The sequence below is a fragment of the Sinohyriopsis cumingii genome, chromosome 9 (genome assembly GCF_028554795.1).
Source record: "Sinohyriopsis cumingii isolate HCF-2022 chromosome 9, ASM2855479v2, whole genome shotgun sequence".
Classification (NCBI taxonomy): domain Eukaryota; kingdom Metazoa; phylum Mollusca; class Bivalvia; order Unionida; family Unionidae; genus Sinohyriopsis; species Sinohyriopsis cumingii.
Genome location: NC_142969.1, coordinates 35166330 through 35185178, shown reverse-complemented (window position 1 = coordinate 35185178; position 18849 = coordinate 35166330). Strand labels below are relative to the sequence as shown.

At 34.3% G+C, this 18849-nt stretch overlaps 1 protein-coding gene across 2 annotated transcripts in view; it reads left to right on the top strand.

Annotated features, from left to right (window-relative positions):
- The window catches only part of LOC149791533 (CDK5 regulatory subunit-associated protein 3-like), a 110869-nt gene that overhangs the window by 10639 nt on the left and 81381 nt on the right, over positions 1-18849 (top strand). For both annotated transcript variants that reach the window (XM_089970062.1, XM_089970061.1), the window contains exons 3-6: positions 156-290; positions 7906-8006; positions 13148-13196; positions 15510-15598. In XM_089970062.1, the coding sequence (XP_089826188.1) occupies positions 156-290; positions 7906-8006; positions 13148-13196; positions 15510-15598 (374 nt within the window). The remainder of the gene's footprint in view (positions 1-155; positions 291-7905; positions 8007-13147; positions 13197-15509; positions 15599-18849) is intronic.

The following is an 18849-nucleotide window of genomic DNA, read 5'->3' as shown; positions in this document are numbered from 1 at the left end:
GGATCCTATTAAAATGAAATTATTTTAAAAAAAATTGCATGGTTATTTGTTTTTTTACATATTTTTTTTTTACCTTGTACTTTTTATTGTAAATATGGTACTTTCCTGTCAACATCCAATACGTACATCATAAGTCATATATTTGTGTGTTGCAGACTGGTTGCTGAATAGACGTCATTGTAACCAGAATTGGCAGACTGTAGCACATGTCATTCATGAGAAGATTAATGATGCTCTTCGAGACATGCCGCAAACAGAGGAGCTGTCAAAAGTGCTTCAGGGAACATCAAGTAAATATCTTACAGTAACTGCAATAAGAATTCACAGAAAAAGTTGTTACTTATTATGGTACAGTACTCATGTACTTTCAGAACCACATGCAATGTGGTGGTGGTGGTGGAGAGGATTAAAAGAAAAACCTCCACTATCCATGCATCCTGTTGCTGTGGCAGCTTGTAGAGAATTGCTCTGCACACCACAATTTCTAGAGGAGTCATTGAGGGTGACCACAGCAGAGTGGATGTGGTCTCTAACAGAATTGGCATGGCTTGATGTGTATGACCATTGCAAGCATGCTTTTTAGAGGTTGAGAGAGAGAGATGCTAATATATTTACATTTTATCAGATGATTATACACATTTCTTAGTTGTAATGAATACTTTGTAATAGATAATCTAATTTGAGATAATATTAATATAGTTGCAATACCTCGAAAACTGTGCTGATACTACTGTACTTTTTTCTTTTTCAAATAGCTGATTAACATCTTTACAACAAGTATATGCTTGTACTTTATTCAAAGAAATCTTAATAGGCTTTTGCACTGACTTGTCAAGACCTTGTTGATATTCTCTTGAATAGTGCAAAGTTATGCTACTCTTTAAACATGAAAAATAGTCCTTTGAGGTATGTACATTTAATCTCCCGATGACAACCACTTGTGGTTAAAACAAATAACAAAAACAATTAAAAAAACCCAACTGAATTACACTTAAATGCGAACCATGTCCTTGAAAACTGATGACCATTTCACTAGGCTGAATTTACATGGACACAGCTACAAACTTTATTTCACTTCAGACTGCATTTCTTGCTGTATGGGACTGGTCAAAGACATTTAATTTTTATTCTGTCTAACTTTACTATGGATTTTTTAAATTCTTTTTATTCATCACAAGATAAAATTGTTTCAAATTATATAACCCTTGAAAGCTTAAAAGGGCTTTCGCTAGTAAAGATTTAGTTTGAGTGAATGTTCACAGAAATAAAGATAGTGACCATTGTAAGCACTTATAAAATTAGCATCAGAAGTCAATATCATTTTTAGTGTGGGAAAGGCATGTTTTCATGCGAAGCGATATGACTTGGTGTGTTGTAGGTTACCGCTCAGATTATGGTTCCATCATTAACAGTGGAAGTTTGGTAATCGTTCTTAATTAATCTGACCTCAGAGTATTGTTGAATAATAATCTGGAAAATTGTCAAATCTTAAATGTTCAACTAGTTGAAGGCATTCTGCATGGTTGTATCCATGTGTGCACTTTTATTTGATCGTTTTTGTATAAAGGAAAAATATAAAAACAAACTTTCTATCATGATAGAAAAAACCAATTAGTCATATGGAAATAATGCGTCATTAACCTGATTGTAATATAGATCTAAGACATTGAATTATTTCGATGCAGTTTCCTGTTTGTGGCTTTTGGAGTGTTTGGGTGTTAAGACAGAAAGAAAATAAAACATACAAACCAAATACTTTTCTATAGTATTTTGCAGATTTCTTTATTTGGTGTACTGCTTTGCAGATAAAATGGGTTCAGTGCAATACATGTGATTGATTCCTTATCTCTCTCAATCGGTTGATAAAATGATTGCTGTAAAATTGACATTTCTTTAACATGATGTGATGACTTGATGCCATGATGTGATGACTTGATGCCATGACGTGATGACTTGATGCAAATAAAAGACCTGTCAGTAGCAGAAATGCCAAGTTTGGTCGCTACATTTATCTCAGATTGGTTTAGTGCTTTCTACGGAATCTTCTACTTAACACAAATCAAACGTTTCAGAGTGTGCTAATAGACCTATTTCAGGTAAATTTGGTTTGTTGAATCTTATTTTGTAAAACAACCTCTCAATACTATGTTATCGTAATGTACAGACGCATTAATTTCCTTATTTATGATGCAGTTCATGCAATATACTTTGTTAAGTGTCATATGAAAATCAGTATTATTGCACTCTACAGTGTAAAGAATGATAAGAAATGATAGACGTCAAACAATTTAAAACAAAATCATTTTCATATTTGATTGGTGTGAAACAATATTGCACAAGTTCCTATTGTTACCACATGTATGAGCACATTCATATTAGGTCAGGTGTGTGAGTGTGGGGTTTCCTAAATTTCAAAAGGGCCCCAACTTTCCTTGAAAGGACACAAAAGCAAAAGTCTATGTGTCTGTTTGCTCAAAGTGTGCATAATACCCAATAAACATGTGTGTAAGCGGGTGACGCTACCCACGGTCCACTTTGTAGAAACATTACACAAGGTCCCCTCTTCTTGCAAGAGGTATGGGTTGGCAGATTGTACCTTCTTACAAGGTGTCTGCTTAATATGGTTCTCGTTATCTAGAGGTTGACCACCCTCGATGTTATTGCCTGGTTTGAGTAAATATAAATATAAGTGGTGAAACTTATAGGTGGAATAGATAGAGATCTAAGCAGATACATAGAACAAACCAATACGAGCCCCTGTACTTGTAAACAAACAATTTAATCAATTACATAAAACAACTGTGAGAATTCATTACATCAGGAATATACTCTGTTTTTAGATATAAAACTTTCACTGAATTACAGAAAAACCCACAAATGTATTTAATAAAGTAGCCGATCTGTTTACTAATAGATTTAGTTCATCATAGGATAGAGTGAACAATCGAAGTCAATGCCTTGTGCAATTGCATAACCTGTTTCTTCGTTCACTCCACTTCCACTGTTACGGTAGCTGTTCCTTCGATTCTTTCGGTCTTGCCTCTTTTGGTCCTCACACTGTGCACAGATACCTGGATCTCAGGATAAGTACATCTCACTATACATCTCAGAGATAGTCTTAGAATGCGTCTCAGAATTAATACATCGCAGGAGATAATACGTCTCAGAGTTAATTTGTCCCAGAGATAATACGTCACAGGATACGTCTCAGAGTTAATACGTCACATGAGCTATTTTCTGCCTTTAAAAAAAATATAAATAGAAACAACCTTAATTTCCTGTTGTTTATGATACAAGGGCTTGCACTATCCCCTCTTGTTATCAGATCTTACTATCTGTGCTAAACAGATGCTAAGGCTATCTGTGGGCTCCACATGTCCTATGATGACCCTAGTTAGGTTAATGGCTAATTCATCGTGCATTAACACCACACGAGGCATAATGGTTCCGAGCCAGCCTCAATTTACGCAAGTGAATAAATGAAATACAATACATTGCTTACTACGTCATGTTCAGTGAATAGATACTCAACCAGAATCATGTGAAATCTTCTAAATTCGGTGAATTCACATGGATTCTTGTAACTCATATTAACTAATGGAATGCATGAAATTCTTAGCACCTAATTCTTATGCAAACAAGATGACAAATTCAAACAATTCGTCAAACTTATCTAAAGATTAATGTACGACTTCTTATGCATAAACTCAACACAGTTATACTTCATAAAGCAAATTGATATACGAATGTAGCAAATAGATTCATGCAAATATAAGTAAATAAATTCAGCAAAGCATTATATATGATATCAACAAATTACATGGAATTGTCACAAATACCTTTGAGCTTTCAGCATCCCTAGCTTCTACCGCCAAATTTGTTCGTCGGTTTTTCTTGACAAGTTTTATGAGAGAATTACTCCCAAATTACTCTCGGGGTCTCCTACACTTGATTTCTCTTGCAGAAAAACTTAGATTGATTAAACTTTTTGCTGTGGCGATATTAAAGCTAGGATATTTATTGTGGGGAAACATGCCCCCTTATTTCGCTTAACCAATCAGAATCAAATATATCTGCCGCCTTTTTCCAGAAGCGCCAAAGTCAGGGTCAAATTGACCTTGTTGTTTGAGTAACAGTGTTCTACGATCTTTCAATCTTGACATTTACACTATGGAATGGAAGTTAGCTTTTGTCTCCACCAGTCTTCTGTTGGCTAAATAAACGAATGCTTAATTAAGAATGAAATTCTTCCCTCGAAAAGACATTACGTATCATGGCAATATGGCGATTTGATACGCACCTATCACCATAAATGTAATTAATTGTTCTCTGTTCTCAGCTAATGTGTTCAACATAGGTCACCAGAAATTTGCCCCTTCACAATGTGCAAGAATAAAATCATAGTCAAATTTAAATGACACGTGACTACGTTTGTATGTATTATGTTTTTTTTGTAAAGGAGTAGGAGTGGGGTAGGGGCTGTGATCCAGCCCTGACGAATTCTCAATAATATCTTGTACTATTTCTTCTGACTTCCAATCACAGGATTATAGAGGGGTGATTTAAATTTGAGATTTGTATTATGAAATGGACAACATGCCAATCCTTTTCTTATTTAAAATACATTTATTTTTTGATGAATGAAATAACAAAAATATATCCTGATCAGAAAGAACAATCTAGCCCCATAAATTAAACAATCAGTCCCTTGCAGCATACTTGTAGTTAAAATTGAAAAAGTATGTATATTCAGCCTTGTGACTGGGTCATTACATGATTTGTAATTTCATAATTTGCTCATTTTTGTTTTTTGTTTTGTTTTAAACAAAAGTGGCTGTCAACTGGTTGTTGTTGTTGTAGGGTTTGTCGCCATTTTTCAGCACAAGATAGGCTGGACATGGTGTCCAGTATAATTGGTGCAGGAAGAACCCTGGAAAACCCTGGGAAGAACCAAAGACCCACGAGGCTGTCAACTGGAATTTAATTATCTGAACCTTATAGGATTATTTTTCATAAACGATAGGATAAATTTACTTTGTGCAAGAGAAGATCATTACAGTGTCATCTAGTTTTTGTGTAAGTTTGTTCAGATTTCTTTGAATAAAATAATAGTGTAAACACATGATGCAAAATAAGTTGATCAACCTTCTCTAAATGTACAGAATAGACAAGACTTTTTTCTTTTCTTTTTTTTGATAGTAAAATTACTCTTTTCTTGAAATGATATCTGAATTTAAGTCATGCATGATTTTCAGTCTTTCCATGTGTGGTCTTCATTAATTGACTATTCAAGTGTCAATCAGTAAAACTTCCATTGTTAACGACTGGACCATAATTTGAGATACTTGTATAATGTGCAATGCACCAAGTCGTTTGTGTGATAGAAATGCACCTTTCCCAAGCTGAAATTGACATCTTCCTGTGCTAACATTTTATTACAGTGTTTACAATGGTCACTGTCTTGATTTCTGCTGAACACCCGCTGAAGCCAAGTCTTATTTAGGGAGAGACCATTTAAGTTTCTAAAGGGGGGTGGGGTAAATGCTTGAAAACTATTGTCTTTTTCTGATTTGTGGTATAAAAAAAGAATCTATACCATTTCTTGCTTTACTTGAAACAAATTTATTTTGTGATGAATGAAATAAAAAAAAGACCAGCCAGAAATAAGGCCATTACTGCATAAGGAATAAACATATATATTGCATTTAAGTGTTAGTTCAGTGTTTTCTTTTTGTTGTTGGTGTTTTTAAACACTTACTGCTGCTATCTGGAATTTAATTTTCGATACCTCAGATGGTTTTTTTCATGTTTAAACAGTAGTGTAAATTTCCACTGTTCAATAAAAGCTCAACAAAGTGGGCCTCTCGCCAAGTAAGCACTTTCAAAATGTACAAAATATTTAAGACTCAAATTATTTTCTTTTGACATATGATCAAAATAAAGATCACTGATTGGTGCAGTGGTATTTGATTTGTAATCACTCATGATGTGTCAGTCTTTCCATGGGTGGTCTTCATTGATTGGTTGTTCAAAGGTCAATCAGTAATGCCAATCAGTCACTCCATAGTGGAGATGCCATTGGTGTGCTGGCCAAGGCGTGGTGGTGATTTGTTAGTATTTTATTGCTCCATCACTCAGCATTATCACATTGCACTGGAGGGATGAAGCCCCCAACTGTAGTGTGTGGGGTTCCAAAAATACATGTGAGCTGTACTGTATGTTTGACCTTAACCTTGGGGGGCAGAGGATTTGACTATGAATAAATACATGAGACACTCTCAATCCAGTTCATATGTACAGCAGAGAAAACTTGCATGAAAATACCTTCACTCATTCAAATGTTATACATGTACATGGAGATAGGTTGCTGATTTATATTTTCCCTGGTTGTGACCATAAACTTGTGACTGTAGTCATGGCTATGGTATCTCTAATCATTATATATATATATATATATATATATATATATATATATATATATATATATATATATATATAACACTGGTTCAAGTTTCATCAAATTATCTTAAGTAGTTTATAAGTTATCCTCCAGAAAATGCTAAAAATCACATAATTAAATTTCCCTTGCCTTGCTGTGAACTTAATCTAGTGACAGTGGTCCTGTACATGGTATTTGACACACTGTCTAGTTATGATACATTCATGAGCAGAGTTTTATGAAATCCCTCCAGTTGTCATAACGTTAAGGGCTGGCCAACCACATTAACAGAAGGGATGGACAGACAGTGTGCTAACATATGCCTGATATAAGATGTGTGTAAGACGTGTCAATAGTCATATCATAATTTACTTTGGCACCACAGGTGTTCTTGGATTGACCTTGAGAAATAACACAGAACATGATATGCAACACACTCTCTTTATCACTATATATACAGTCTTCCTAATACTTTAAATATCTTCAGAGGTACAGCCTTGATACAAAAGTTAAATTCCTTAACATTTAAGATAGAACCGCAAAAGTGGCATATGAAACACTGTCAGATTATCATGGATGTAAGCAGAATCAGTTTCAACTCTTGAAACATGGGCATTTTGTTCAAGATTTTGCAATAATTCTGTTAAACAATGGATTTAAAGGTCCTTTATGTGATGTGATACCCAAAAAATAAAGTAATCAATATAACCTAGAACCAATTCTATCCATATCATGCCCTGCTGAATAAATGGTTCAAGTTTCTTTAAAATATCTTAAGTAGTTAATAAGTTTTCCTCAGAAAATGTTTAAAATAAGATAATTACATTTTCAATGCAGTCTCATATCAGCTTTTTTAAGCCATTTTCCATAAGTTGGAAGCATCTGCCTCAGTTGTATCCTTTGTACTGGCTTCTATTTCTTCTTTCTCTGTCTTTTTATTCCAACTAATCGCAGCTGTAGAGGCAGTTGTTCCACAAAACACGTATCTTGTTCTGCGATGTGGGTCTTCGTCTCACATGTTTACATGGAGTCAACAGCTTGAATGATAATAGCTGCAGTTGTTTTAATATGTATACATTATTTCTGTGCCCTATTAATAGAACTCAGACAATGCTGTCACTCTTCCAATCTGAAAGTTTGACTTAACTAATCTTTTTTGACTCCAAATGTTTCAAATATACTTTATGGGCACAACACTCTTTTTGAGTTTTCTGGATTTCTATCTGCTTTCATATTAACCAGAAATAACTGAGAGCATATATTTTACTTTTCTTAATGGTGGGCACATTTGTACACATTTTCCTTAGAAAAATCTGAAATATATTTCTTTTGATTTCTTGCTCTCGGCTGTTTCTGGTCTAATAATTCTCCCACATTTATGATGGAGAAAAAGAATGATGGTCTCTCATTATTCCATTTTAATAGTCTTGACAGTGTATAATACATTTGTATTTGTATATTTCCAGGTTTGAATTATTCCCATTGTAAACAGATACTAAACTTACTGGAAAGCACAGAATCTAACAAGAAAAATATATTTGGGCAATATACATCACAGAGACTGAAGGTACAGTAACACTATAGAAATCACTTGGGATCTTTCTCTTATGACATTAAGCTATTATAAGAAAGTTAGTTTTACCCATTTTTGTAAGGATTCATGGAGTCATCGTTAATGTAGTCATTATAGTATAAAATGTTTATAATATTAGCATAACATTTGTATGATATAAAATAAACATACACAGTATAGAAAATTAGCACATACAGTGTGAGCTAAAGTAAAATATGGGTATGCTGGAGTCTGTTTGAGGGCATGTCATGTATATATATAAATGTCAAAAAAAACCAGTTGAAATATAAATCTACCTGTGACTGCACACTTTTAACAAATTAAGGGTGCTTACTCTATTTTCTTTCATTTTCATTTGCTTCCTCTATTCTCTATTGTCCATAATTATGTCATATACACTGTACATGTACAGTTGTTGTGATGCATATTTCAATTACAAGTGCATATCAAAACTAGGTGCACAGATCACAACTAATTTGAAAACAGGCTTGCATGCTTATTATTCATGCAAATATTTGTGTATGTTGAGTCAGTGCAGGAATACACACATACAGTGAACTTGACATTGTGATCATGGGTCCTGTATATAGTATGTGACACACTGTCTAGTTATTATATATTCATGAGCAGAGTGTTATGAAAAGTTAGTACCATTTTTCAACAGTCTTTGGTGTGACTCTGCGGGAGATCGTACCCATGACCTCCCACATCCAAGGCTGATGCTCTACCCACTAGGCCATCAGAGCTTGAGAACTTAGAGACCTGATTTGGAGAAGCAGCTCTCATGGTTTAAAGAAGTGGAAAACTATTTGTGAGTGGTGTAAGACTGTTGGAAAACAAAATCCTTTCACTTGAAATGGAAATACTAACTTGCAGATATCAGCCTTTATTCATCATGAATTTAGCCACGATTATTTAATTGTTGTTGTTTTGTTATGCAGAAAAGATAGACAGTACCATAAACTCTTGAAAAACTAAAAATTGGTGTGAAAATTGATGACTTCAAAGCAGTTTCAGTGTATGAAAAGTTGCATACATTGAAACTGAATAAATTCATGAGAATAGCAGACCTGTCCTTGAACAGCTCCAGATCATAAATCTTAACCATTTCAAGGTGTCTCTATGAAACTTGATACACCAATTGGTCCAGATGTGTCTTTCCATCTTCACAGTTCCTCAGTTTCAATATCTTGTAATTTTTGTCTGTTTTTAATTTGGAACTGTGGCAGCTCAGTTGGCAGAGTGTCGGACTCTTAGTCCAAGGTTGACGGGTATCATACCTCAGTGTTCTTGGGAAAGACACTTGGCTCCCATTTCCCTGTGCATGACTGGGCCAGTAGTATGTTCAGTTAAATCCAAGCAACAGAAAAACCTATTTTCAATTTCTCTCCATCCAGGCAGCAAGAATGATAGTCCAACTGTGCCTTTTGCTTTTTATTCTTCTGTTTCGATATTTATAACATTTTTATCCATTTATTCATCCATATGACCATCATTTACTCTAACTCCATAGCATAACTCCAAAACTGTACTAGAAAACTAGTATATGAATCTTGTTACTCATATTACACTAGCGATTCAGATGTGCTTTTTGTTACTTGCAGTTCTTCATTTTCAGTATTTTAAAAAAGTGTTTGTCTGTTTGCCCACATGTCTATCCATTATTCACTTCTACTACCCTGGGTAGAACCTAAAAACCATTAAAAATATCTCTTTAAAATTTGTTTCACATGTTCCACTAGTGCTATAGATGTGTCTGTTACTGTTCACATGTTCCACCAATGTTGTAGATGTTCTTTTCACAGTTCCTGAGATTCAATGTTTTTAATATTTTCATTCTTTTTTGTCTTTCCATCCATCCATCGTCCATTATTTAGTTTGTCGACAAAACTTCGAATTCATTTACAGCATCTCCTTGAAACTCATTTCACTCGTTTAGAATAGTGGTGTAGATATGCCTTTTGCTATTTGCAACATTTTTAACATTTTTATCCATGTTTCTGTTCATCCATCAATCCTCCGTTCACACTTTTGTTTCCAGAGTATCATTTCAAAACTACTAAAGCTATATAATTGGATTTCATTAAACATGTTAGGTATAATTATATTAATTAAGTTCCTTATATATTTCCTTCACTTGACATTTGTTGATGAAATCCAGAGCATTAGTTATAAACTCATATGCATCAGTACTCAGTGGCATCACTAGGATTGGTGTCACCAGTCTGGTAACTCATGGTGTTACCCCCATGGACCTCCTTCCTGCACAAGAATTAGTTTTTTTTATAGGCAGCCATTTTGGTGTTACCCCCTCTGATGGTGTCACCCAGTGCAGTCCACACACCCCATGTGATGCCACTGTTAATACTATTGTATGCTGTGCACTAACCTGGACACAGCATATGAAAAAAAATCAGCCATGGTAATCTTGCAAATCTGGAAATTTTTGCATTTGAGTGAGATGACAGAAATGTTTGGTGCATTTGAGCATTTTGGAATTTAGTGCGTTTGACCTTTTTGGAATGGACCAAATCACACCTGTATATTTTGTCATCTTGACGTGCAAATGCCAATTGGCAAACTAAATAAACATTTTGTTTTCTGTTTGCACTTTAATGCTGTTCTATTCTAGATGCAGATAACATTCTTCACTGGGTAGTAAATCTCCAGGAAAAATCTGAAAAATTCTAATGATTTTCATAGAAACTGCAATTGAATGCAGTAGCTGCTAATCAGCTGAATTGGTGTGGACATACCTTGAAGAGAAAACAAAAGTTATAAATGTCAGTCAAGGTGCATAGAAAACACAGTAACAGCTGATTGGCTGAATTGGTGTTGACATACCTTGAGGAGAGGACAAATATTACACATCTCGCTGAAGCTGCATAGACATTGAAGTAAATAATTAATTTGGTCAGTTATTGTAGTGATGCCTTGAAGTGATGACAGGTTGATACTAAGAATTCTCTGCATTAAGTATTTTGTATGCTATCTTGGAAACAAATTGTAGCATATACTAAGTAGTATAGAAATCCATTGTTGCTCCACAGGGTACTACAAGCAGTATAGAAGTTGGGAGTTTTGTGCCATTGGGTACATACTACAATAAATGGTATAAAAACTGGCTTTTGCACCCTAGAGTACTACAATAGATAGTATAGAAACTGAGTACTGCATCCTAGGGTACAACAATAAATAGTATAGAAATTGAGTGTTGCACCCTAGGGTGCTACAATAAATAGTATAGAAATTGAGTGTTGCACAGTAGGGTCCTACAATAAATAGTATAGAAATTGAGTGTTGCACCCTAGGGTGCTACAATAAATAGTATAGAAATTGAGTGTTGCACAGTAGGGTCCTACAATAAATAGTATAGAAATTAAGAGTTGCACAATAGGGTACTACAATAAATAGTATAGAAATTGAGTGTTGCACCCTAGGGTACTACAATAAATAGTATAGAAATTTATTATTGCATCATGGGTACTACAGTAAATAGTATAGAAATTGAGTGCTGCTTCCTAGGGTACTACAATAAATAGTATGCCAATTGAGAGTTGCACCATAGGGTACTACAATAAGTAGTGTAGAATGTGAGAGTTGCACCATAGGGTACTACAATAAAGAGACTAATGTATAGAAATTGAGAGTTGCACCATAGATTACTACAATAAATAGTATATAAACTGAGAGTTGCAACATAGGGTACTACAATAAATAGTATAGAAATTGAGTGTTGCACCATAGGGTACTGGGCCCCGAGTGGCCGAGTGGTCAAAAGCGCTCTCCGTCATGGATCACTGCCGTCTCACCTCTGTCTGCATGGGTTCGAGTCTCGGGTTCGGCCAATGTAGATATGTGAGAAAGCTTGCCGGTAGCTTCTCGTGGGTCGGTGTTTTTTTCTGGGGTTTTCCTGAGTTCTTCCTCCACCATTAATACTGGCCGCCATGTATAGCCTATCTTGTGCTGAAAATGGCATTAAACCCTATAACAACAACAACAACCATATGGTACTATAATAAAGTGACTAATGTATAGAAATTGAGAGTTGCACCATATGGAATTACAATAAATAGTATATAAATTGAGTGTTGCATCATAGAGTACTACAATAAGTAGACTAAAATATAGAAATTGAGAGTTGCTCCATAGGGTACTACAATAAATAGTATAGAAATTGAGTGTTGTACAGTAGGGTCCTACAATAAATAGTATAGAAATTAAGAGTTGCACAATAGGTACTACAATAAATAGTATAGAAATTGAGTGTTGCACCATAGGGTACTACAATAAATAGTATAGAAATTTATAATTGCATCATGGGTACTACAATAAATAGTATAGAAACTGAGTGCTGCTTCCTAGGGTACTACAATAAATAGTATGCCAATTGAGAGTTGCACTATAGGATACTATAATAAGTAGTGTAGAATTTGAGAGTTGCACCATAGGGTACTACAATAAGTAGTGTAGAATTTGCGAGTTGCACCATAGGGTACTACAATAAAGAGACTAATGTATAGAAATTGAGAGTTGCACCATAGATTACTACAATAAATAGTATATAAACTGAGAGTTGCACCATAGGGTACTACAATAAATAGTATAGAAGTTGAGTGTTGCACCATAGGGTATGGGGCCCCGAGTGGCCGAGTGGTCTAAAGCGCTTTCTGTCACGGATCACTGCCATCTCACCTCTGTCTGCATGGGTTCGAGTCTCGGGTTCGGCCAATGTAGATATGTGAGAAAGCTTGCTGGTAGCTTCTCGTGGGTTGGTGGTTTTTTCTGGGGTTTTCCCGGGTTCTTCCTCCACCATTAATACTGGCCGCTATGTATAGCCTATCTTGTGCTGAAAATGGCGTTAAACCCTATAACAACAACAACAACAACCATAGGGTACTATAATAAAGTGACTAATGTATAGAAATTGAGAGTTGCACCATATGGAATTACAATAAATAGTATATAAATTGAGTGTTGCATCATAGAGTACTACAATAAGTAGACTAAAATATAGAAATTGAGAGTTGCTTCATAGGGTACTACAATAAATAGTATACCAATTGAGAGTGCTGACATCTTTCTCTAAGCTCTGACTGTGGTGATATGTCTTGATAACTTGTTTTATTTTTCAGGATTGGTCAGATGTTATTAAGCTCTATGAAAGGGATGGAGTATATTTGGGTAAGACTGAATGGAGAGAAACATATTTTTTCTACATTTTTATTCTGAAATAATATATAGTTGTCTAAAACCTTCAAAACGTTTCTAGACCATATTCTAGTAGAAGTAAAAGACTTTATATAGACCTTTTGTAAATTAGTTTAACAGTGATTCATAATTTTTAAATGATGTAGCATTGCAGATTAAATAGTATAATGTATCCTTTTCTCATTATTACACTTGCTAAAGAACTGAGATTTGTTCTGTTTGATACAGTTTTACATTAAGTTTAACCTTAAGATCAATTATAAATATCATGCTTTGATCTAAATAAAACTAAGTCTTGCATTTTTACTCTGATACAGTCTGCTTTTATGTAAACTTAAGCTTCTTTAGAATATTGAAAACAAAACCACCTGTCCACTCCAAGACATTGAAAAAACTGCCTTTAAAAAATCCATGTTGTGATATAAATCTGTTGAAAGTGTCGACCTATTTTGGTGACCATTTTTGAAACCAGTCTGCTTACAGTGTAGTCAAAATTGTATGCCCTCAACTCAAGTTCATTGAAAATAATGATAACCTGAATTATGAAATATCCAAAATAAACATATTTACATGAGAATGTGTTTTATGTAGTTCTCACTCTTCCAGATAACATGGACTTATAAATATGTCATTCCTCCTTATTTTCCTTTGCTCACAACTGTTACAGTATATTAAATGGGTCCAGTGTTTGTCATGCTTTGACTAAATAAAACTAAGTCTTGCATTTTGAATCTGGTACAGTCTGTTTTTATAAGATGTTAAGCTCTTTTAGTATATTGAACACAAAACCACCTGTCCACTCCAAGACACTGAGAAAACTGTCTTAAAAATATCCATGTTGTGATAGAAATCTGTTGAAAATGTTGATCGGTTTTGGTGACTTTATTTGAAACCAGTCTGTTTACAGTGCAGTCAGAATTGTATTCCCTCAATTCAAGTACATTGAAAGCAATGATAACCTGAATTATGAAATATCCAAAATAAACATATTTACATAAGAATGTGTTTTTTGTAGTTCTTACTCTTCCAGATAACATGGACTTATAAATATTTCATTCCTCCTTATTTCCCTTTATTTCCCTTTCCCTTTGCTCTCAACAGTATATTTAATGGGTCCAGTGTTTGTAGTTATGTTAATTAAATTCTGCCCACTTTTGTGAAAACCAAAATAAATGTAAATTTTCAGTTCCTGTGTTAATATTCCTTGCAGACACAGCACTTTTCACTTCAACCCCATCTTCTGCTTCACTTTATGATGACCCAGGGACTGTCTGTAATCGTGAAGGGCCTGGTTGAATAAATGATAATGACTCTTTATCATGATTTTTTAAAAGTTTATGGCTTTTTTTCATGGCGATTTCCTTTTCAATCTTCATTTACAACATTTTTACATATATTTTCTGTTTATCATAATTACTTTCCAGTTGCTTGTTCACATCAGATTCTGTGAGGGATAATCCACTAATGCCAATTCTAGATTACATTCTTTCAGATTTTGTCTCATATCTCTTCTTTATGTGATTTGGCGCTTCAAAGAACTCTCTTGGTCTTGTAGCAATAATACTGTATATGAAATGTTTTGTTTTTTGGTGAATATGAAATTATATTTGCACATTTAAACTAGACATGAGAAAAGTAAGTCATTCTTACAGGTTATTTGTTGTGGATGATAAACAAAGATCACTCAGTATTGTTGAACACAATATTTTATATGGATTATGCCTAAATATATGACAGTCATGTGATCCCTGAGAGCAGATGAGTTATAGTGATTTCTGACAGAGAATTGATGCATTATTTCTTTTCTTGTCATTTTTTCTGGTGGTATCAGAATTAACTTGTTTAACTTTCCAGTTTGAGTGCATTTTTCATTTGTTATGACTAATGCCAGTAGAGATTATTTTTTAGACACACATGACATAATGGTGTCCAGTGACTTGCAAGTAGGCAATACACTTGTTTGAAGCAAGGCTCACCAGAATAGGTTGGTTGTCAAAATTTGGTGATGAATGATATATGCAAAACGTTTCTCCTCATAATATCTCATTGATTTATGTAAGTATCTATAGTATTTTGCATTTTTTAAATTATTTCTTATATTATTATTTGAATTCCAAGATGTTGCTGTGTATTAATAGGTTGAAATTTAAGATTGTTATTCTCTCAGTATAAGTTCATATTTGTTGAAAAGTCCAACCTAATATTTCAGTTTTTAAAAAAAATGCTATTTTTTAAAAGAGCGGTAATGTTGATCAGCCTTCTTGTGTATATTTAATATCTTTACAGCGGACACAGCACAGATGCTAATGAGAAATGTTAATTATGAAATACCTGCTTTGAAAAAGCAAATGGCAAAGTGTCAACAAGTTCAAAAGGTAAGAATGCAAAACAGTGATATTCTTCGAGCTATAGTCGACCACAATTCAGTAGTTAAACCTTTTTACCTTGCATTTATAACAAGCATATGGATTGGTTAATATCACTTGTAAAAATTTACTAAGTTAACTCTTTTGTTTCTGCGTGATCCCCACTATTTTGCCTAAATTAAGGACCCTATTGCAAAATGCAAAAAAGCCTGTAAGACTCCTAATTTAATACACTATGTTTAATCTGCTTTCATAGATCTTAAAGATATACCTTTAACTGTGATTTTTTTAATTGTTTTTGAGAAATTGCTTTAGATTGTATAGTGACTCGAAATATGAAGATGATTTTATTATTATCAATAAATGTTTATAATTTTAAAAATAGTTTGGACGTAAATATATTGTGTTATCATAAATATATTTCATGAAATTTTCCCGTAATATTGCATATGAGGGTCATTCCAGAATAAATACAGATACAGTGTACTACTGCTACAGCATCTTCAAAGTCAAGTAGTTGTATGGCACAGGGTTAACAAATGAATAAATAAACATCCAAGCTGATTTCTCATAATTTAATTTTCTCTAGTTTTTGTTAGACATTTTCCCAAATGTCAGGCTGATTTTTTTAAAAAACATAATGTGCATCTTCAGTAACTATATGATTATGTAGCATATCAAGTATAAATAAAAGTGATAGCTGAATTTTTAATAATACCCCTTTAAAACATATTCCTCGAAATGGCCAGACCAAAAAATGTTGAACAAACTGTACTTTGGATCCACACCATTCACTTATAGAGCCCTCAAAGTTTCAGTACAATCCTCCAAACAGAGTATGAGGAGAAGCAATGATGAACTCTGTGCACATTTTCAATAAAATTATCCAACAGATTTGCGAATAGAAGTGGTGGGAAACTGAAATCCCAAAATTCCTCATTTTGTTCAATTTTTATGTAATTTTCACAAAAATGTACAAAGGGAAGAAAGTTAAACCCTCATGTGCATCTACACCAACCTCAAATATAGTCTCCAAAGTTTCAGTAAATTCCTCCAACCAATGTGTGAGGAGAAGCGATGGTCAACTAAATTCCTCAAATGTCCAGCTTGTGACATTTTTTTAAAGAAAATACCCTACAAAAAGGCCAAAGGAACAAAGTTGAACCTTATTGTGCATCTACACCAGCCAGTTAAACAGCCTATAGGGTTTCACTGCAGTCTTCTAGTGAATGTAATAGGACAAGTTAACTCAGTTCCCAAAATATCTCATGTTTGGACAAATCTCATGATGTTTCCCCAAATATTGGCAAGTCAAAAGAAGTAAAACCTTACTGTACATCTGCACCAGTCACTTTCCTAGCAGGCAAAGTTTCATTAAAGTCCTCCAACAGATGCAGCAAGATAAGCTGAATTCCCAGACTACCATTTTTTTTTTACAATTTTCATGAATGTTTAAAAAAATGGACCTGAGGATAAAATTAAAACATTATTGCTCGTTTATACCTGCCACCTATGTAGGCTCCAAAGTTTCAATAAAGTATCACACCAGTGTATTGGTGAAATGAAGACAAAATCAGTTCCAAACATACCTCATTTTTGATGATTTTTCAAAAAAAAATCCCCCAAAATGGGCCTGATGAAAAAAGTAAAACCTTGCTACACATGTACACCAACCATCCTTCTAGCTTTCAGAGTTTCAGTACAGTCATCCAACTATTGTATGGCGAACTAAATTCCTAAAATACCTCTTTTTTTGGACCTGCCACAGAGATCTGTAGAAGATTTTAATGAATTCATTGTTTTCTCCCTGGCTAGGAATTAATTGGTACATTGGTGCTTGTTTTTGCCATTGTTTCTTTTGAAATTTCAGCAGTGTATTTTGTGAATACTTTACACAATAAACTATGCTTCCAGACAGTCATAACAAATGGCTTGCAATACATGCACGAACCAGTTACCTGCTCTGCACTATCCCTTAAAAGACATGTTTGATTCCAAAAGTACAGCAGTTCCGCAGGCTCAATGATTAATGACATTAAAGGAAAATAATCTAATGGATATCACTATAATAATCTCTGGTATGGCAAATTAGGCTATTGACACTAATAAGTCTCCTGCCAAGTTCAGTATGTTTTATTTACTGTAGCTCTCCACGTCACTGGTGTTAACCTTTTCATTTCAAAAGAAAGCATTATGCTAGAAAGATGCTGATTGAAATGTCTTTAAATGATTAAAACTTAGCTTCCAGAACATTTTATTTTTCCTCAGTACCAACATCTAAAGTTTTCTCTGGCACCGACAAACAAGGATTAGAAGATTTTCTGACTTACGCAATCACTTTACATAAGAAGACAATACAGTTGGAAAAGGCTGAAAGTGAAGTTGTTAAAAATAGATTAACTTCCTTGGTTCTTCAGATAAAAATAAACCATCTGTCTGTTGAGTGCATTGTGACAATAGCATTATAAGCTATTTGCATAAACCTTTGATACCAGACTGAGTCCTAATCATTTATATGCTTGTGATGCCTTGAAGAATGCATCAAGCTGCCTAGTGATAAAGACTACTTCAGAGTGCACTGGATTGTGTGAAACTAATAATGAGTCTTTGCAGTGCAGATATGTTCTTCATTTCAAGGTGTGCCCAGTAGATCTGAACTGTCCTCAATTACAGGAATTATATTGATTGAATATGTCATAATAAAACATTGACTTTTGTTATTGTCAAAGGAAATACACTAACTACTTCTTTCTCAGTGCGGAAATTAAACTGTTTTGCTTACCATACATACCCACTCTTATAAGTTGATTGCAGCTGCAGACTGCATTAGACAAAATCTGCCATAACATTATTTTCCAGATCTAGATCTATGCAGCTTGTTAAGAATAGTCTGCAGAGAAAAGAAACACAACATAGACCCTGATCTGATTGCACATTATGTGACAGCAGATCAAAGTATGTTGTTTGCAGTTGCACTTGACTTACAGGTAGATATGGTATATGGAATGCAAATGCATGCATGCTAGTTAATATCTATAACTCAGGTGCCACAGGTGTTCTCAAAACAAGACAACAGTCACATGCTTTCACTTTGCCACAGGTGTTGCCCAACATAAGACAGCAGTCACATGCTTTCCCTTTGCCACAAATGTTGCTCTTAAGGCAGCAGTCATATATTTTCCCTTTGCCACATGTGTTGCTCAACACAAGACAACAGTCATATACTTTCCCTTTGCCACAAGTGTTGCTCAACGTAAGAC